The 22,117-nt window shown below is 42.3% G+C and overlaps 1 protein-coding gene across 5 annotated transcripts in view; it reads left to right on the top strand.

Annotated features, from left to right (window-relative positions):
• The window catches only part of LOC105493150 (tumor protein p53 binding protein 1), a 110,081-nt gene that overhangs the window by 14,040 nt on the left and 73,924 nt on the right, over positions 1-22,117 (top strand). For 3 of the 5 annotated variants that reach the window (XR_011606116.1, XR_011606117.1, XM_071066986.1), the window contains exons 1-6: positions 6,345-6,474; positions 7,050-7,234; positions 7,421-7,514; positions 7,762-7,846; positions 20,614-20,741; positions 21,631-21,789. Coding sequence is in view for 3 of the 5 variants with exons in the window: in XM_071066986.1 (XP_070923087.1) it covers positions 6,468-6,474; positions 7,050-7,234; positions 7,421-7,514; positions 7,762-7,846; positions 20,614-20,741; positions 21,631-21,789 (658 nt within the window). In the remaining 2 variants the exon portion in view is untranslated. Of the gene's footprint in view, positions 1-1,966; positions 2,104-6,344; positions 6,475-7,049; positions 7,235-7,420; positions 7,515-7,761; positions 7,847-20,613; positions 20,742-21,630; positions 21,790-22,117 lie in introns of those variants that run through there. The other 2 variants (XM_071066987.1, XM_071066988.1) reach the window with 2 other exon arrangements.

Here is a 22,117-nt window from a genome sequence, read left to right on the forward strand (position 1 = left end):
CAATCATGACACAGGAAGTAGGATCCAAGAGTAGGCACTGTGTTCATGCAATGTTACTTTTACTTTATTATTTATTTATTGTTTTAAATTTTATTTTAGGTTCAGGGGTACATGTGCAGGTTTGTTAAATAGGTAAGTTGCATTATCACGGTGTTTGGTGTACAGATTATTTTGCCACCCAGGTAACAAGCATAGTAACTGATAGATAGTTTTTGATTCTCACCCTCCTCCCCCCTCCCCCCTTAAGTAGGCCCCAGAGTCTGTTGTTCCCTTCTTTGTACGTAGACATTACTTTATGTACACACACTACCTCAGAATATGAGTAACCATTTCATAGCTCAGCCACTAGGACACAGTGGTGTCCTTGACCACTGAAGTCTTCTCTTATATATTTTTTATATTTCTCAGCCCCAGAACATAAAAACTCCTTTCTTCCTATTGAAACTTAAGAGTTTAGGAATAACTGCTTTTTGTTTGTTTGTTTGTTTTTGTTGTTGTTTTTTAATTTGCAAAATGAACTTTTCTCACCTACCACCCTGGGTCTGATTTCTGGCAGTTTCCATAGTCTCTAAATATATTCCTTCTCTTGTCCTCATGCTGTTCCTATGTTAGGTACAGGTTAACTTTTCTTTAGTTTTGCTTGGTACCAAACTGCCCAGCTCCAATCTTGGATAATTTAGTACCACTCTCTTTCTTTATTTTTTATTTAATAACCACAGTATAATTATCAAGATCAGGAAAATAACATTGATTTGTTACTAATCTACAGACTTTATTCAGATATCAATAGTGCTCCCATTAGAATTATTTATAGAAGAAGGGAAACCAAGTTCTTGTCCAGGATTCAGTTCTGCATCATCTGTTGCATATAATGGTTTTGTCTTTGTAGTCTTCTCAAATCTAGAACATTTCTTGAGACTTTCATTGTCATTCTTGACCTTGGCAGCACTTCTCTCTCTCTCTCTCTTTCTCTCTCTTTGGAGAATAGGGGCCGTTTATCTGTAGAGCACACATTAATGTGGGTTTATCTGATATTTTCTCATGATCAGATTCAGGTTATACGTTTTTGGCAGGAATACAATTAAAGTGTGATATATCCTCACAGCATTATATCAAGTGACACAGATAGCTTTTTGTCCCCTTACTGGTATATTAACTGAGATTAGTTGGTTGAGTTGGTGAATATCAGGCTTCTTCACTGCAAATTTACCACTTTTCTCTTTGTCATAATTCAGTACATTTTAGGGAGATACTTTGAGATCGTGTATATACCCTCTTTCACCATATTATGAGTTTTAGGATTAATGATATTTATTTTGAATCATCTTTATTGTGAAATATAGCACATATAAAGTGAATAAAATAAAATATAAATGTACAAATTTATGAATTATAAATAGTATACCTGTGTAATGCCTCTGGTAATAAAAAATAGAACATTTCCAAGCACCTTACATGCCTTTTAATGAATTACAACCCGACTGTTCCCTATAAAATTAACCATACATTCTGACTTTTATTGCAATCCTGTTATTACAATTTTTTATGATCTAAGTATGCGTCTTTAAATATTAAAGTTTAGTCTCATTGAAAAACTTGTTTACTGTAGTAAAATACACATAAATGTACCATTATAATCATTTTTAAGTGTATGGTTCAATGGCATTAAGTACATTTACATTGTTGTGCAACAATTACCACCATCCATCTCCAGAACTTTTTCATCTTCCCAAACTAAAGCTCTGTAAATCATTAAACAATAAATACCCTTTCCTCTCTCCTCCTAGCTCCTGGCAGCCACCATTCTACTTTCTCTCTTTCTGAATTTGCTTACTCTAGGTACCTCATATAAATAGAATTGCACAATATTTGTTCTTTTGTGTCTGGCTTATTTCACTTAGCATAACGTTTTCAAGGTTCATCTGTGTTGAGCATGTTTGTATCACTCTCAATTTTTATTCTATAGTACTGGCTTCCAGGAAGTTAGGAATTGGAAAGAAAGCTGAGATGGTGGAGGAGAGCCAGGATTTATCAAGTCACAGGATGAATTTTGAGGAGGGAATGGCAACAGCATCAGACACTACAGACGTCAAAGATAATGAGGTAATTTGTTGTTGTTGTTTTTTGAGACACAGTCTTGCTCTGTAGCCCAGGCTGGAGTGCAGTGGCGCAATCTCGGCTCACTGCAGCCTCCGCCTCCCAGGTTCAAGTGATTCTTCCACTTCAGCCTCCTGAGTAGCTGGGAATACAGGTGCACACCACCGTTGTATTGTTAGTAGAGACAGGGGTGTTCACCATGCTGGCCAGGCTAGTCTTGAACTCCTGAGCTCAAGCAATCAGCCTCCCTTGGCTTCCCAAAGTACTGGGATTACTTGAGCTACCGCGCCTGGCTGATAATGAGGTAATTTGACAAGAAAATTTTAGAACCAGTTATTAGCATGTTTTGAGTAACTACTTTGTGTCTGGCATTAGATTTATGGAGGTTGAAGCCAGACTGCAAACATAGAGAAGTAGAGTGGACAGGAGATGCTACTTGGATGTGAAGATTTGATTATCCTATACAAAGAGGGGAGAGGCTGGGCGCCATGGCTCATGCCTGTAATCCCAGCACTTTGGGAGGCCGTGGCGGGCAGATCACCTGAGGCCAGGAGTTTGAGACCAGCTTGACCAACATGGAGAAACCCTGTCTCTACTAAAAATACAAAATTAGCTGGGTGTGGTGGTGCATGCCTGTAATCCCAGCTACTCAGGAGGCTGAGGCAGGAGAATCACTTGAACCCAGGAGGCGGGGTTGCGGTGAGCAGAGATTGCACCATTGCACTGCAGCCTGGGCAAGAAGAGTGAAACTCCGTCTCAAAAAAAAAAAAAAAAAAGGAATATATGATTGTTTTCCTATCATTAAATTTGGCACTTGTCAAGTCTCCTCAGTACTCTGTCACTGACCTCCAAAACTATGAGTTTCCATCAGATCATGAAGCAACTTTAAAGGTTGGTGGAATACCTGTAAGGGAAGAATAAGGTGGCTAGGGTTCTTTTGCTACAAGTCTTTGAGGAGGCTTCAGAAAAATACAAACTAAGTCAAATAGCATTTAGATTTGTTGTTTGATTGTTTGACATTTATTACAGAATTATAGGACCAAATGAGATGATCTCAACTTAATGACATCTATTTGGGTTTTAAAGATAGCAGTTAAAGACAATATGAGAGGAAATGACTTTAAATTATATAATAAAGGATTTAGGTTAGAAGATTAGGATTAGAAGAAAAATTTCTGACAATGAGGTTTGTTAAACTTTAAAGCAAGTTTACATAAGATCTGTTGAGTCTTCTTCTCTGGGAAGGTTTTAGAGGTAGGTTAGATTTCTCTGTCTAAGGTGGTTTAGAAAAAGATGTTACCTGTAGATAGGTAAATGTGCTGTTGGTCCTTTGCAGTCTAGGAGTCAATAAAGGCCTTTGACTCATCTAGCTGCATTCAGTCACAGCTTCCATGGGCAACCATTCTGCCTGTAGTTTCTGTTTTTTCTGGATAATTTAATGATTAAGTTAATTGCCACACTGCCTAACAAGGAATTAATAGTTTTTCTTAACAGTTTTTTTTTTAAGACTCTTGTTTAGAAATGCGAATGGCTCACTCATGTATTTATCTATTTATTTTTAGTGAGGTTGAGGTTTTTAGGTTTTTATCTTTATTTTATTATTATTATTTTTTTGAGACGGGGTCTTGCTGTGTTGCCCAGGCTGGAGTGCAGTGGCGTGATTTTGGCTCACTGCAAGCTCCGCCTCCTCGGTTCACGCCATTCTCCTGCTTCAGCCTCCTGAGTAGCTGGGACTACAGGCACCTACCACCACGCATGACTAATTTTTTGTATTTTTAGTAGAGATGGGGTTTCACCCTGTTAGCCAGGGTGGTCTTGAACTCCTGACCTTGTGATCTGTCCGCCTCGGCCTCCCAAAGTGCTGGGATTACAGGCGTGAACCACCACGCCTGGCCTTTTTTTTTTTTTTTTTTGAGATGGAGTCTCGCTCTGTTGCCCCAGCTGGAGTGCAGTGGCGCGATCTCGGCTCACTGTAACCTCCATCTCCAGGGTTCAAGCAATTCTCCTGCCTCAGCCTCCTGAGTAGCTGGGACTACAGGAGCCCACCACCACGCCCAGCTGATTTTTTGTATTTTTAGTAGAGGCGGGGTTTCACCATGTTAGCCAGGATGGTCTGGATCTCCTGACCTTGTGATCTGCCCGCCTCGTCCTCCCAAAGTGCTGGGATTACAGGTGGGAGCCACTGTGCCTGGCGGTTTTTAGGTTTTTATTATTGTTGTTTGTTTCAGACAGGATCTCACTCTCTTGTCCAGGCTGGAGCACAGTGTTCCAGTCTTGGCTCATTGCTACCTCTGCCTCCTAGTTCAGGGGATGCTCTCACCTCAGCCTCCTGAGTAGCTGGGACTACAGGCACATGCCACCACACGCAGCTAATTTTTTTTTTCCGCATATTTTGTAGAGATGGGGTTTTGCCATGTTGCCCAGGCTGGTCTCAAATTCCTGGGCTCAAGCAATCCACCTGCCTCTGCCTCCCAAAGGGCTGGGATTACAGGTGTAAGCCACTGCACCAGCCATTTTGAGTTCTGACAAACCAACTTGTCAAGTAATCAAAGAGATCTGTTTATTTGTGTCTCACTTGGGGAGGAAGCAGAAGCAGGCTAGAGAAAAAAAGCAAAAAAAATGGTGACTTTGGGGGATTTTTATGGGATTCAAGGTCATGATTTACTCATAACAGGACCTGGTTGGTTGTGCCTTCTCAAATAGAGCAGATGAACTCACTTTGTCCATCTAGTGTAGTTAGTATTGATCTAACCTGGTCTTTAAGTATTAGATTTGTTTAGTCACTGGTCTTCTGCAGCTTTAGGAGTGGAGTATGAAAACAGTCAATTATAAATGATTTTAAGATTAAGAAGTGAGATGCGTCTCTGTGTGGTCCATTTCATTTTAGCTCCACTAATAAAACATTCTGGGGACCATAATTATATTCCAGTTATAGCAGTAATAGATTCTAGATTTTTCAGGACAGTTTCAAGGAGTCAGTCTTTTGTTCCCGTAAGTAACATATATTCAGACAACATGCCTTGATTTTGGTTTGGAGAATATGATCACTGTAATTTATAGCAGCAGTGAGAAGATTGGTAGGAAGCTCTACTTCAGCTATGCCTATATCAAGTACTGAATAGGGCATTTATGGAAATGGAGAATCATGGTTGGGCTGTGCTGAAATAAATCTGAGCCTGGGGTAGAAAGAGAAAACTGCCTCCCATTGAATGCCTACTGTGTATATGTTTGGCACTGTGCTAGGTGCTTTCCCTATTGACAGCTGCTCTGGCTAGACTTATATCCTGGATCCAACTGCCACTTAAATAACATACCCCCACCCATCAACAACAACAACAAAAAAACAAACACATATGCCTCATGGGGCTTAGTTCATTAAGACTCGTCACAGCTGCCACACCCTCTTTAAGACCCTGGCACCATAATTACGATAATAGAATCTCTGGGCTTGGAGCTATCTTTGAGGGCATCTAGTTAGAAGGAGTGGCAGCTGTTCTCTTTACCATGGAGTTTGAGAATGACACTGCTCAATTCTCTCAATGGGAGGTGCAAAATATGTCTGGGGCTGTAGTCTCTGTAGGCAGTCCCATAAAAGATAAGGCAACGATAAACAAATGTGAAGCTTGAAATACCTCCTAGGCTGAAAAGGGCAATGGGAAGAAATACGGCTTACTGGAGCCCTCATACAATGTAAAAACAAACAAAAACTAAAAACGCCCTGGCAGAGACGTAATGTCAGGCCCCTGGATTCAGGGTAGAGGCCCACAAAAGGGATCCTCATTGACACAGGTTAACCCCGTGTCAAAGAAGAGTCTCTTCGCTTCGTTTCAGCAGCTCTGAAATACTAGCCATCTTCAAGGCGCTTCTTCTTTGCCCTGTTATGAGAAAGCTGGGAAACTCTCTCCTTTTGCAGGAAAGAGGGTGACGGACCGGGATTAAGGGGCATGGGACGAGAAAAAGCAGGTAGAGGTTCTGAAATGTCTGAGTAGTGGTAAATGCAATCGTCCTGGAAGCAGGGGAAGGTATTTCACGCCCTCTCAAGGTCCCTTCGGTTCAAGGATACCGTCATTCTCCGGCTCTACTAAAGGGGAGGGCCTGCAACGTCCATGCTGCCATGGAAACGCGCCGCCGTGTTCCTTTTTCTTACGTGGGGCGGGGCACTCTGCCTCAGCTACCTATCATCCACGGGAGTTCTTGAGTGGCGGGCAGCGGCAGCGAATGGACGATCCGATATTTTATGACGTGACGGGAAAGGGGGAGTTCGCGGCCGGTGGCGGCGGTGGCGACAGCGGCGACCTGGGGATCGATCTGGAGGGACTTGGGGAGCGTGCAGAGACCTCTAGCTCGAGCGCGAGGGACCTCCCGCTGGGATGCCTGGTACTGTTTGGAGAGAAATGGGAGTGCAGTGGGCTCTGAAGGCCTGGATTTCGGGTCTGAAAGGATGGCTGACCGGAGGGGGCGGGGTGGCAAGCATGGCGGCGGTGACGGGGAAGGGGTTGGAGGGCCTTAAGGAGGGGGTGGGGAAATGGTAGCTAAGAAGGCTTGGTGGTCGTGAGGAAAGCTGAAAGGCTGTGGGGCCTCTGGCGAACGGATTTTAGAAAACAGGCTTTTGGGGGGCGGTAGAGGCGCCAGAAGGACGTCGCGGCGGGGGGGATGGAAAAAGGGGCGGGGAGAGAAGAGGTTAGGAAGGAGGGGAAAGGGTGTCTACGAGAAGGTGATGAAAAAGAGAGAGGGAGGAATAGGAAGGCTTATTGTAAGTAACGAGGAACGGGGACTTGGTAAGCATAATAGGAAAGTGCTTGCAGCAATTATAAATATAATATTCTAATTGGAGGAGTCCTGAACTGGTCCCGTTTCCCAGCTCTTGTACTTCCGCCCCATTATTTAGGTTTAGACTGCGTGAGCAAGGCTAGTAGGTTACACGGAACTGATCTTTTGTTATTCCATTCCAGGGGAGCAGATGGACCCTACTGGAAGTCAGTTGGATTCAGATTTCTCTCAGCAAGATACTCCTTGCCTGATAATTGAAGATTCTCAGCCTGAAAGCCAGGTTCTAGAAGATGATTCTGGTTCTCACTTCAGTATGCTATCTCGACACCTTCCTAATCTTCAGACGCACAAAGAAAATCCTGTATTGGTGAGTGATACCTTGTTTGAAAATGATTGAGCCGATTTTTTTAAAAAACCAAAACCAACCAGCAAACGTAAGTATTTAGAAGATCATTATCTTCTCAATAAAGTTGATTGGAAAAATTGTTCACAGTAGGTTTCATTTTGAACTATTTCATATATAATGGGGATATTTTGTATGTGTATTTTCTAGGATGTTGTGTCCAATCCTGAACAAACAGCTGGAGAAGAACGAGGAGACAGTAATAGTGGGTTCAATGAACATTTGAAAGAAAACAAGGTTGCAGGTGAGATGTTTAAAGCTATTGGTCCCCTTTGCATTTTTTGGATGCTCTTTTTGGAGCTGGGTGAATTTAAACTTTATGTGGTTGTGTTGAATGTATGTAAGGAAGCCTACTGGGGTATCTGCATAGTAGTCACTCAAAAGTTGATGTGCTGGTGTCACTGATTAGATTGGTATTGTCTATATTCCTGATTTTGTATTAAAGTTTGGTGGTAAATGTCTTTGTGCTAATATCCAGTAATTTTTTTCAGACCCTGTGGATTCTTCTAACTTGGACACATGTGGTTCCATCAGTCAGGTCATTGAGCAGTTACCTCAGCCAAACAGGACAAGCAGGTATACAGTGTTTGAAGGGGTTTATTTAAGTGTATTATCGAATTTATTCTTTTATCTGTACCTGTTGCCTGATCCCAAGAATAAAAGGATTAATCTTTTTCTTGTGGATTAGGAAGTGGGACTTGAGGGTTGTATTAGACAGTATTTTATTAGTACTGATAGCTGGAAACTCTTTTGTGATGGTAATAACAATTTTTATACTTACATTATTCAAATCATGATCTGTTGTGCATGTGAAACAAAATAAACATTCCTTCTAGTAGAAAAAAATTACTGAAAAGTATTTAGGGGCCAGAAAAAAAATTATTGAAAAGTATTTAAGATTATGGCTCATGCCTATAATCCCAGCCCTTCGAGAGGCCAAGGCCAATGGATCACTTGAGGTCAGGAGTTTGAGACCAGCCTGGCCAACATGGTGAAACCCCATCTCTACTAAAAACACAAAAATTAGCTGGGCCTGGTGGCGCATGCCTGTAATCCCAGCTATTCAGGAGGCTGAGGCAGGAGAATCGCTTGAACTCGGGAGGTGGAGGTTGCAGTGAGCTGGGATTGTGCCACTGTACTTCAGCCTGAGTGACAGAGCGAGACTGTCTCAGAAAAAAAAAAAAAAAATTTAGGAGTATTTTCAGAACTATCAGGCACGTTTTCCATCTATCAACCGAAGTAACCCACCAGTTTTAGATCTAGAATGTTTAATTCATACCCTAAACAGGATTCAATTTTTACCGTGTCTTATGCATATCTTTATAGTATCCATTTTTTGAGTTCATCCTCTGTGTTAGGTCCTATATTGGACATTTGGCATATAGTATAATGTTATTTAATCCTATTCTTAAAGCAGCTGTACAATGAAGACATTGTTATTACTTCCATCTTATACAGGGGAAAATTGATGGGCAAAGAAATTAGATAACTTGCTCTAGAGTACATTGCTAGTAAGTGACAGAGCTGGGCTTTGAACCTGGTCCTTATGACTCTAATGTTTCCTCTTTCTTTCTAACTAGTCAGTGCTTCTCAGTCTTCTGTCCCAGTACTTCTAAGGTCCAAGGAGAAAGTAGAGAACATCAGGAGTTTTGGGGTGGTAGAAAGGGGAGGTGGTTAGAGAGGAGAATGTTAGCTCGAGATGGTTAAAGACTATCGTCGTTTCTTAAAATGAAATGGTTTTTGGCTGGGCACAGTGGCTCATGCCTGTAATCCCAGCACTTTAGGAGGCTCAGGCAAGAGGATCACTTGAGCCCAGGAGTTTGAGATCAGCCTGGGCAGCCTAGTGAGACGTTGTCTCTACAGAAGAAAAAAAAAAGGGTCTGGGCGCGGTAGCTCACACCTGTAATCCCAGCACTTCGGGAGGCTGAGGTGGGCAGATCACCTGAGGTTAGGAGTTTGATACCAGTCTGGACAACATGGTGAAACCCAGTCTCTATTAAAAATACAAAAATTAGCTAGGTGTGGTGGTGGGTACCTGTAATACCAGCCACTCAGGAGGCTGAGGCAGGAGAATCACTTGAACCTGGGAAGCAGAGGTTGCAGTGAGCCAAGATCGTGCCTTTGCACTCCAGCCTGGGCGACAGAGCGAGACTCTGTCTCAAAATAAAATAAAATAAAATACTAAAAAAAAATTAGCAGGGCATGATGGTGCATGCCTGTAGCTCCACCTATTCAGGAGGCTGAGATAGAAGGATCATTTGAGCCTGGAGGATTGAGGCTGCAGTGAGCCATGATTGTGCCACTGCACTCCAGCCTGGTTGACAGAATGAGACCCTGTCTCAAAAAGAAAAGCTTTTTTGGAGGTGTGTTTTATTTTACAGTCTGTGTGTGTTTGTATGTATTTTTTTTTCCTTGCAAATCAAGTAAAATAAATGCTGTAGAACAACCTGCAAACCGATGGGCTCATTGTGGCCTGCAGAAGTGTTTTATTTGGCCTACATAGGTGGTAAAATGTTAATATATTTGAATTAATTGATAGAATTTTAAAATGGGGAAATTTCTCATAAAGCTTAGAGTTCTAGCTTTTGGCATTTCTTGTCTCTATTGGCAACAGTTGGCTGGAGTTATGAGTAGCAGTCAGCCTCTGTTTATATGGAGCATTAGTGCTATGATTTGCCATAGTCACTAAATTCACTATTGTACTTGGACACTGAGGCCAGGTGTTCTTTTGTTGTTTATCATAGTGCTTGTGCTTTTGTTCTTACACCCAGCTGCTTCACTCATCTATGTTACCTTGCTTTGATTTCTGTGGGCATTTAAGGTTATGGTACCTCTTTAGGAACACGTGCCAGGCTTATCTATGTTTTTGTGGCTCAGCATCCTGGTTTGAGCCAGTGGGGACAGGAAGTATGCACATCCCTCATTGTGAATGAAGCAGTGCTATTTGAGAAGTTTCATGCTACTTCTTCTCATGTTAAATAAATGTGCAGGCACTGTAGCATGTGCTTTAAAGGGGCTTTTGCCATTGAGGAGCTTATAATTTAATAGGAGAGACATGTTAAATGAGTCATTACATCAATAGCTATTCCATTACCACTGTGATCATTGCAAAGAGGAGAAAATATATATATAACCTAATCTGAAGGATAAGGGAGCACCTCTTTGTGGAATACAATCTACACAATAAATATGAATTTGATAGGCATAGTTGAAGGGCTTGGGAGGGCATAGTTGAAAGGCTGCAGATTTCTATGTGCAGTATGCAAGGAGGAGCTTTCCAGACAGAAAGAACTGTGTGTGCATAGGCCATGAAGCTGGAAAGAATTTGGAGTTGATTCCAAAAGAATAAAATCCCTTCAAAACTCTTTTTTTTTTGAGACGGAGTCCCACTCTTGTTCCCCAGGCTGGAGTGCAATGGTGTGACCTTGGGTCACTGCAACCTCTGCCTCCCAGGTTCAAGTGACTCTCTTGCCTCAGTCTTCTGAGTAGCTGGGATTACAGGTGCCCACCACCACTGCCAGCTAATGTTTGTGTTTTTAGTAGAGATGGGGTTTCCCCATGTTGGCCAGGCTGGTCTTGAACTCTTGACCTCAAGTGATCCACTTGCCTCAGTCTTCCAAAGTGCTGGGATTACAGGTGTGAGCCACCTTGCCTGGCCAAATCCACCAAATTTATTCACATTTCCTGTTTTACTTTTGTGTGTGTGTGTGTGTGTGTGTGTGTGTGTGTGTGCGCGCGCGCGCGTGCATGTGTGTATTAAGTTGTACATAGTTTTATCACCCGTGTAGGTTTGTGTGTGCACCACTACAGTCAAGATACAGTTCTAACACCGCAAGTTTGCTTATTGTTGCCCTTTTATAGCCACACCTACCTCCCTCTTTTGCACCCAAACCCCTGGCAACCATTAATCCATTCTTCATGTATAAATGTCATTTCAAAATATTATGTAAAATGGGATCATACAGTCTGTAACCTTCAGTGATGGGCTTTTTTTTTTTTTTGAGGCAGAGCCTCACTCTGTTGCCCAGGTTGGAGTGCAGTGGCAAGGTCATGGTTAGTGCAGCCTCCACCTCCTGGGCTCAAGCAATCCTCCCGTCTCAGCCTCGCAAGTAGCTGAGACGACAGGCACATGCCACCACACCCAGCTAATTTTTTAACTTTTTGTAGAGATGGGGTTTTGCTGTATTGCCCAGGCTGGTCTCCAACGCCTGGGCTCAAACGATCCTCCTGTCTCATCCTCCCGGAGTGCAGGGATTACAGGCATGAGCCACCATGCCCATCCCTGGGATTGGCTTTTCAATCAGCATAACTTTTGGAGATCCATCCATGTGTTTGCATGTATCAATAGTTCATTTTTATTGCTGAGTAGTCTTCCATGCCATGGATGTACCACAGTTTGTTTAACCATTCGTCAATTGAAGGACATCTGGGTTTTTTTTTTCTTGTTTTTGACTACTATGAAAAAGCTGTTATAAACATTTATGAACAGGTTTTTCTTTTCTTTTTTCTTTCTTTTTTTTTTTTTTTTGAGGTGGAGTCTTACTCTGTCACCCAGGCTGGAATGCAATCTCAGCTCACTGCAACGTCTACTCCCGGGTTTAAGTGATTCTTCAGCCTCAGCATCCCGAGTAGCTGGGACCACAGCTGCACATCACCACGCCTGGCTAATTTTTGTATTTTTAGTAGAGACGGGATTTTACCATATTGACCAGACTGGTCTTGAACTCCTGACCTCAGGTGATCTGCCTGCCTCGGCCTCCCAAAGTGCTGGGATTATAGGTGTGAGTCACTGCGCCTGGCCATATGTACAGGTTTTTCTGTGAACGTAAGTCTTCATTTCACTAGGATAAATGCCCAGATTTTCAGTTGCTGGGTCATGGTAGTTGCATGTTTGTTTTTTTAAGAAGCTGCCAAACTTTTCTAGAGTGGCCGTACTGTTTTATAGTCCCACCAGCAATGTATGAGTGATCTAATTTTTTTTCATCCTCACTGGCATTTGGTGTTTTCACTATTTTTTATTTTAGCCATTACAAGCCTGTAGTGATACCTCATTGTTGTTTCAATTTGCATTTCCCTAATGGCTAATGATGGTGAGGATCTTTTCACGTGCTTACTTGCTGCCTGTCATTTTCTTCAGGGAAATGTCTGTTCATATTTTTTGCCCATTTTGGGCAAATTGGATTTTTTTTTTACTGTTGTGTTTTGAGAGTTCTTTATATATTCTAGATACTACTCTTTTGTAGAATATGTATTTTGCAAATATTTTCTCCCACTCTATCCTTTCTCTTCATAGGGTTTTTCATGGAGCAATTTTTAATTTTGGTGAGAGCTGTTAAATATTTTTAACAGAATAATATAAGTCATTTACTTTAAAAAGGGCTTATAGGCTGGGCGCAGTGGCTCAGGCCTATAATTTCAGCACTTTGGGAGGCCAAGGCAGGTAGATCACTTGAGCTCGGGAGTTTGAGACCAGCTTGGGCAATATGGTGAAATCCTGTCTTTACCAAAAATACAAAAAATTAGCTGGGGCAGGGTGGCACACATCTGTGGTTCCAGCTACCCAGGAGGCTGAGGTGGGAGGATCGCTTAAGCTTGGGAAGCAGAGGTTGCAGTGAGCCGTGATCGCACCACTGCACTCTAGCCTGGGTGGCATAGTGAGACCCTGCCTCAAAAATAAATGAATAAATAAGTATAATAAAAAGGGCTTATAATGAAAAGCAGAGAGTCCTTCCTCACCCTTGCTCCCTTTTCACAAAGGCAACTCTCTTTAACTGTTTATGGTTTTACTTCTTTGGGAGGTTATCTTCCTACCTCTAATACTATTATAAAACTATAAATGTGTTTTATATGTAAAGTAATACTTTTGTATTGTCGTTTCTTGCTTTATCAGATTAAGACAGTTGAGTTCTGATAATGAAAGATGGGATAACTCAGCAACACCCTCCCAATTTTTTTGTTTTGGTTTGTTTTGTTTTAAGACCGAGTTTCGCTCTTGTTGCCCAGGCAGGAGTGCAATGGCATGATCTCGGCTCACTGCAACCTCCGCCTCCCAGGTTCAAGCGATTCTTCTGCCTCAGCCTCCCAAGTAGCTGGGATTACAGGCATGCGCCACCATGTCCGGCTAATTTTGTATTTTTAGTAAAGCTGGGGTTTCTCCATGTTGGTCAGGCGGGTCTTGAACTCCTGACCTCAGGTGATCCACCCCGCTCGGCCTCCCAAAGTGCTGGGATTACAGGCGTGAGCAACCGCACCCGCCCTCCCAATTTTTTTTTTTTGTTGTTTTCACCCTCTGAATTTTTGATGATAATTATTTTAATTCTTCTACTGGCTCCGTTTATACCTCTAAATAATATATTTAAACCTTTGTTTTCTCTTTCCATCAACTTTAGACGGTGGAGAAAAGTTTAACTTCAATACTGTTTTTTATCTTAATCTGGATTATTTCATCTTTTTCTGATTCATCTAATGGTTCTACAAAATTTTTTTGAGTATTTTCTGTTTTGTTTTTTGAGATGGAGTCTTGCTTTGTTGCCCAGGCTGGAGTGTAGTGGCACCATCTCGGCTCACTGCAACCTCCACCTCCTGGGTTTAAGCGATTCTTGTCCCTTAGCCTCCCTAGTAGCTGGGATTACAGGCGAGTGCCACCATGCCTGGCTGATTTTTGTATTTTTAGTAGAGATGGGGTTTCACCATGTTGGCCAGGCTGATCTTGAACTCCTGACCTCAATTGATCTGCCCATCTCGGCCTCCCAAAGTGCTTTCTATTGAGTATTTTGTGTGTGCCAGGTGTTCTTGGATTTTGGGGATACAAAGTGATCAGAAGAAATAAAAATCCAAGACCGTAATGTAGCTTACATTCTTATGTAGGGTATAGCAATATATGATAAATAAGTAAAATATGTAGTATGTTAGATGCTGATAAGGGCTGAAGAGATTAATATAGCAGGGAAGGAGAGAGGAAGCAACAAAGGAGTTGCAAGTTTATATAGGGTGTCTAGGGAGTGCTTCATTGATAGGACATTTGATTAAAAATCTAAGTGAGGCCAAGGCAGGAGGATCTCTTGAGCCCAGGAGTTTGAGAGCAGCCTGGACAACATAGTGAGACACTGTCTCTACAAAAAATACAGAGTAAGCCAGGCATGGTAGTGTGCGCCTGTGATCCCAGCTACATGGGAGGCTGAAGTGGGAGGATCGCTTGAGCCTGGGAGGTTGAGCCATGATTGCTTCACTGCACTTTAGCCTGGATGACAGAGTGAGACCATATCTTAAAAAAAAAAAAAAGTCTAAAGTGAGTAAGTGTATTTATTGTTATCTGGGATAAGTGTGATCCGTGCATGGAGAATGGCAAGTGCAAAGACCCTGAGGCATGAGTGTCCCTGGAATATGTGAGAAATAGCAAGGAAGTTAGTGTGGCTGTAGTGGAGTGACGAAGAGAAGTGAGAGAAGAGGTCAGAGAAGTCAAAAGGGAACCAGATTATGTAAGGCATTGTGAGGAATTTGGCTCTCATTTTTAGTGAGATAGAAGGACATTTAAGGGTTTTGAGCGAGGGAATGACATGATCTGATTTAGATTTTTAACAGAATCACTCTGGCTGCTTAATTAAGAATAAACTGAAAGGAGGACAAGGCTGGAGGCAGGAAAACCAACCAGGAAACTATTGACATAATTTAGCAAAATGTGATAGTGGCTGGACCAGGGTTGAAGCAGATGAAGAATGGTGAGATTCTGAGTATTTGAAAAGAGGATTCAAAGATAGATCAGATGTGGAGTGTGAGAGACAAGAAGGAAGTAATAATTATTCCAGGTTTGTTTTGCTTTGGGTAGCTGGGACTACAGATACATGCCACTGTGCCTGGCAGATTCCAAGTTTTTGATTTGAGCAACTAGAGTAATGGAATGACAATTAAGATGGAGAAGACTGCAGGAGGGGAAGTTCAGTTTTAAACATGTGAAACATTGTGCTATCTTTTCAACAGCCAGTTGGATGTGTTGAAGAAGTTATTGGACAAGGAGGCCTGGAGCTCAGAGGGAAAAGTCTAGGCCGGAGATTTAAGTTGCAGACTCATAAGCAGGTAGATAGTATTCTAAACCATGAGTCTGGATGAGGTCATTAAGTGGGTGAATGCAGCTAGAAAAGAGGTCCCAGGTCTCATGGAGCCTACCAGCATTTAGAGATCAGGAACATGAGGTAAAAACACCAAAAGAAACTAAGAAGAGCTCAAAGTGTGTGTGTTGTTTTGTGCTGTCGTCCTTCATTGCTGCTTTTCTACCATTTGCAATATTTGCTCTTGAACTTTCTTTCCCTGTGTTTCCCAAGGTCGTTTATTTGGTCCTTCCAGTTATATAGATAATGTTCTATTTAGTTCTTGTAAAAATCTTTACTTAGTCTTCTTTCACTTGCTTGGGTCATGGTTCCCAACTTTGCAAATTTATATTTTCACCTCTTTTATGTTTATTAAAGTTATGCTTAACGCTCTTTTTATGAAATATTAATTGCATAGAAGGTTGCAGGGAAGCAAAGATGGCATCTGTAATCCTGCCACCCAGAGGCTAATTGCTGTAAACATTTTGGCATCTTTTCTCTCTTTTTTTGTTCATTTGATTTATATGGTTGACATCATGTGGAAAGTAAAAGTGTATGTTTGCTGATGTTTTGCTTAAAAACATGAACATTTTTCCCATGACAATTAAAACTTAACATATTCCACAGATTTTTTATTTTTATTTTTATTTTTTTGAGACGGAGTCTCACTCTGTTGCCCAGGCAGGAGTGCAGTGGCCGGATCTCAGCTCACTGCAAGCTCCGCCTCCCGGGTTTACGCCATTCTCCTGCCTCAGCCTCCCGAGTAGCCGGGACTACAGGCGCCTGCCACCTCACCCGGCTAGTGTTTTTGTACTTTTTAGTAGAGACAGGGTTTCACCGTGTTAGCCAGGATGGTCTCGATCTCCTGACCTCGTGATCCGCCCATCTCGGCCTCCCAAAGTGCTGGGATTACAGGCTTGAGCCACCGCGCCCGGCCTACAGATTTTTTATTTTAAAAGTTTAAGCCCACAGAAGAAATGAAAGAGTATACATTTGTTCTGTGTGTTGTACTTTTTTGGTTGGGGATGAATTGTTTAAAACTGTGTTGCAGACATCAGATTTCTCCTTAATATGATGTCCCCTTAAATACTTCAGCATTCATTCCCTGAGAATAAGTACATTATTCTGTATAATCGTAGTACCATTATCACACTTAAATAATTCCGTAATATCTAATTATACGGTTCAGATTTTCCCAGTTCTCTCAAAGATGTCTTTTATTTTGTTTTATTGATTGGTTGGTTGATTGGATCTAAGATCCAAATTCAGGTTCACATTTTGTATTTGATTGTTTCACGCTTTTCTTTTTTTGGAGATAGACTCTTTCTCTGTTGCCGAGGCTGGAGTGAGGTGGGGCAGTCTCGGCTTACTGCAACCTCCACCTCCTGGGTTCAAGCGATTCTCCTGCTTCAGCCTCCCAGGTAGCTGAGACTGCAGGCACGTGCCACCACACTGGTTAATTTTTTTTTTTTTTTGAGACGGAGTCTTGCTGTATCGCCCAGGCTGGAGTGCAGTGGTATGATCTCAGCTCACTGCAACCTCTGATTCCTGGGTTCAAGTGATTCTCCTGCGTCAGCCTCCCCAGTAGCTGAGACTACAGGTGCGTGCCACCACGGCCGGCTAATTTTTTGTATTTTTGTAGAGACAGGGTTTCACCATGTTAGCCAGGATGGTCTTGATCTCCTGACCTTGTGATCCACCTGCCTTGGTCTCCCAAAGTGCTGGGATTACAGGCGTGAGCCACCGTGCCCAGCCTAATTTTCGTATTTTTAGTAGAGACAGGGTTGCACCATGTTGGCCATGCTGGTTTTGAACTCCTAACCTTGAGTGGTCCATCCACTTTGGCCTTCCGAAGTGCTGGGATTACAGGGATGAGCCACTGCGTCTGGCCCTGTTTCAAACATTTTTAATGGTGATATAATATTTTATTAATAGATTATAAATTTAATCATTTCCTTAATGCTGAACTTAATAGGTTGTTTCTCAATAACAGTAGACTTTTAGAAATAAGCTTTCAAAGGATTGTTCCATATTTCAAATTATTTCTTACAATAGAAATTATTAGAATTACTAGGTATGTGTATTTTTAAAGGTTTGATGCATATTTCCAAATGATTCTCCAGAAAGTGTTTATCTATACTCATTAGAAGTGTATGGTGATGCTTATTTCATCTTAGTTTGAGTAACACTGAATAGTAATACAGTATTAAAAATCTGTTTTTTCTAATTTAATTAGCAACAGATGGTTTCTCTGATTTCTTTACATGTTTAAAGATACTTGGCCAGGTGCAGTGGCTCACATCTATAATCACAGCACTTTGGGAGGTCGAGGCAGGCGGATCACCTGAGGTCAGGAGTTCAAGACCAGCCTGACCAACGTGGTGAAACCCTGTCTCTACTAAAAATACAAAATCAGCCGGGCGCGGTGGCTCAAGCCTGTAATCCCAGCACTTTGGGAGGCCGAGACGGGTGGATCACGAGGTCAGGAGATCGAGACCATCCTGGCTAATATGGTGAAACCCCGTCTCTACTAAAAATACAAAAAACTAGCCGGGCGAGGTGGTGGGCGCCTGTAGTCCCAGCTACTTGGGAGGCTGAGGCAGGAGAATGGCGTAAACCCGGGAGGCGGAGCTTGCAGTGAGCTGAGATCCGGCCACTGCACTCCAGCCTGGGCGACAAAGCGAGACTCCGTCTCAAAAAAATAAAAAAATAAAAAAATAAAAAAAAAATAAAAATACAAAATCAGCCGGGCGTGGTGGTACACGCCTGTAATCCCAGCTACTCGGGAGGCTGAGGCAGGAGAATCGCTTGAACCTGGTAGGTGGAGGTTGCAGTGAGCCAAGATTGTACCATTGCTCTTCAGCCTGGGTGACAGAGCAAGACTCTATCTCAAAAAAAAAGAAAGAAAAAAGATACTTGTATTTCTTTTTTTTTTTTTTGAGACAGAGTCTTGCTCTGTCACCCAGGCTGGAATGCAGTGGCCGGATCTCAGCTCACTGCAAGCTCCGCCTCCCGGGTTCACGCCATCTTCCTGCCTCAGCCTCCCGAGTAGCTGGGACTACAGGTGCCCGCCACCTCGCCCAGCTAGTTTTTTTTATTTTTTAGTAGAGACGAGGTTTCACCGTGTTAGCCAGGATGGTCTCGATCTCCTGACCTCGTGATCCGCCCGTCTCGGCCTCCCAAAGTGCTGGGATTACAGGCTTGAGCCACCGTGCCCGGCCTTGTATTTCTTTTTTTATCAGTTGTCTATTATGTCATTTGTCTATATGTTGAGGTTCTTTGTATGTGTGAATCCTTTATATTTAATGGAGACTAATCTTTTGTTGTATTCCTTGCAGTTGTTATTTTTTCCTAATCAGTTGTCTTTTTAGATTTTTAAAAATTCATTGTATTGTATTGTATTGTAAATTTTTTGAGGCAGAGTTTTGCTTTGTTGCCTGGGCTTGAGTATGGTGGTATGATCTCTGCTTACGGCAACCTGTGCCTCCCAGGTTGAAGCGACTCTCCTGGCTCAGCCTCCCGAGTAGCTGGGACTATAGGCGTGTGCCACCTTGCCTGGGTAATTTTAGAATTTTTAGTAGAGACAGTGTTTTACCATATTGGCCAGGCTGGTCTTGAATTCCTGACCTCAGGTGATCCAGCCGCTTCGGCTTCCCAAAGTGCTGGGATTACAGGTGCGGGCTGCTACACCTGGCCTAAACATTTGTTTCATTTTTATTTTTTTGAGACAGGCTCTCAGTCTGTCACCCAGGCTGGAGTGCAGTGGTGCTCTCTCAGCTCACTGCAACCTCCCCCTCCCACGTTCAAGCGGACTCTTGTGCCTCAGTCTCCCTAGTAGCGTTGATTACAGGTGTGTGCCACCACACCTGGCTAATTTTTGTATTTTTAGTAGAGACGGGATTTTGCCATGTTGGCCAGGGTGGTCTCGAACTCCAGAACCTTGAACTCCTGAGCCTCGTGGTCCACCCGCCTCAGTCTTCAAAGTCCTGGGATTACAGGTGTGAACCAACATGCCCAGCCAGTTGTCTTTTAATTTTATTATATATTTTGACCTGTGGCGTTAACTTTTTTTTTTTTTTTTTGAGATGGTGTCTTGCTCTGTCTCCCAGGCTGGAGTGCCGTGGTGCGATCTCGGCTCACTGCAAGCTCCACCTCCTGGGTTCACGCCATTGTCCTGCCTCAGCCTCCCGAGTAGCTGGGACTATAGGCGCCCACCACCACGCCTGGCTAATTTTTTGTATTTTAAGTAAAGACGGGGTTTCACCATGTTAGCCAGGATGGTCTCGATCTCCTGACCTCGTGATCTGCCCGCCTTGGCCTCCCAAAGTGCTGGAATTACAGGTGTGAGCCACTGTGCCCAGCCGGTGTTAACTTATTTTAAAAATATATGGGGTTTGCTTGTGCCCAGTAGTTCAAGGCTGCAGTAAGCTGTGATCGTGCCACTGCACTTTAGCCTGGGAGACAGACTCTGTCTCTTTTTTTTTATCTTGAGATGGAGTCTTTCTCTGTCGCCAGGCTGGAGTGCAGTGGCGCGATCTGGGCTCACTGCAGCCCCCACCTCCTGGGTTCAAGCAATTTTCCTGCCTCAGCCACCTGAGTAGATGGGACTACAGGTGCGTGCCACCACACCCAGCTAATTTTTGTATTTTTAGTAGAGACGGGGTTTCACCATGTTGACCAGGTTGGTCTCGATCTCTTGACCTCGTGATCTGCCTGCCTTTGCCTCCCAAAGTGCTGGGATTACAGATGTGAGTCACCGCACCTGGCCCAGACTCTGTCTCTTAAAAAAAAAAAGTAAAAAATAAAAAGTGTGTGTTTGTATTTATATACATATATAAGCTCCTTACCTGAATTTTGTTTGGACTCTCTGGTTCTATATATGTATTCTAATATTTTTTTACTAAAATATTTCTGTGAACTTTTAAAAAGTTTTCTGAGCCCTTTCTCTGCTCATCCGATGCATATCTTTTCTCGTCACTTGTCAGTAATTCTTCTGAAGGCAAGATTTTTCTACCTCTACTTAAAAATATAAAATTCAAGTGTGTTGATGCCTTATTTTTTCTTCACTTAATTCTGTATAGGATGTTGAATTGTTAATCTTTTAGGTGCTTTTTGTAGAAAGAAACACTATAAAGGTGAGTTATTTTACTTTTTCAGGTTTGGCTAAGAGGTGGTTGGTATGTGTCGGGGGTCAGAGTGCTTTGATTAAAGTGTTCCAAACTATCTGGGAACACATGATTATATCCTTCTGCTGTGTAGTGTTCTGGGAATGTCAGTGGAATCTGCTCCTGCTGTGGAGGAAGAGAAGGGAGAAGAGTTGAAACAGAAGGAGAAAGAGAAGGAAGAAGATACTTCGGGCAATACTACACATTCCCTTGGTGCTGAAGGTAGCCTTGTGGCTTTTGCAGAATAATAGACTGTTCTAACTTCCTTTAACATGATGGTTCAGATGTCTAAATTTCTCCTCTTTATTAGGTTACAGATTTCTCATAATGAAATTGAGAGTCATTAAGAAATTTGCTAGTAATATAAAATGTTCCACCTGATTTGGTGTTCAGGAATTTGAAGTTCATTGGTTAGCCCCTTTCTGCATATTGAGTTTTCTTCCTTTTGTATTCATTTATTTTTCAAATATTTTTGGAATGTGTACTTTGTGGGGTGGAAGTACAATCTGAATTGCTGTGACTGTGGGTGTAGTTTATGATGTACCTTTAGAAAGCAGACATAGTCTACCATATTAAGTGCTTATAAGGTTTTATAGTATGAAGTATTTTTACTTTATTACACATTTTCCCCCTTCATCTTTAATACACTTATTTATTTTTTCGTTTTTTATTTATTATTTTGAGACGGAGTCTTGCTCAGTTGCCCAGGTTAGAGTTCAGTGGTGCGATCTTGGCTCACTGCAACCTCTGTCTCCTAGGTTCAAGCCATTCTTGTGCTTCAGTCTCCCAAGTAGCCAGGATTACAGGTGTGCGCCACCACACCTGGCTAATCTTTGTATTTTTAGTAGAGATGAGGTTTCACCTTGTTGGCCAGGCTGGTCTTGACCCCCTGACCTTAAGTGATTCGCCCACCTCGGCCTTCCAAATGCTGGGATTACAGGTGTGAGCCACCATGCTCGGCCACATTTATTTTTTATTTTTGAAAAATTTGGGGGGTGCACAGGGCTTTGAGGTGAAGGACTTAACAGGACCCTTCTTTGCTGAGGAAAACAGCTTGTACATTGCATAATGTTGTGGGATGATGCCTAATTTCTTGGCGTTTTGTTCCTAGATACTGCCTCATCACAGTTGGGCTTTGGGGTTCTGGAACTCTCCCAGAGCCAGGATGTTGAGGAAAATACTGTGCCATATGAAGTGGACAAAGAGCATCTACAGTCAGTAACCACCAACTCTGGTTATACCAGGCCATCTGATGTGGATGCTAATGCTGGTATGAAACATGTTTTCTGGCATTTGGAGTTGTTGTGTTTTCTCCCATACTAGAGGTAGTTGTTTTTTCCTTGATAAGTTTTGTAGCTATCCAAATTAATATAATCTAAGTCATTTAGTAAGGTTGAAGAGTTTTCTGGTAAATACTTGTCAATTGTTGGTTTGTGGGCTGAGGTTTTCTTTAAGTTATTGGTTACTTTATAGAATGATGCTTGTATATATTTGTAAATTGGACTTCTGTTAAAATCTTTGCTTTTTAAAAAACATCTGGGACTATATCTAGTATTTTGAAAAATTAATTATCCCCTTCCTGTCATTTTATAAAACTC

This window comes from Macaca nemestrina, chromosome 7, assembly GCF_043159975.1.
Source record: "Macaca nemestrina isolate mMacNem1 chromosome 7, mMacNem.hap1, whole genome shotgun sequence".
Lineage (NCBI taxonomy): Eukaryota > Metazoa > Chordata > Mammalia > Primates > Cercopithecidae > Macaca > Macaca nemestrina.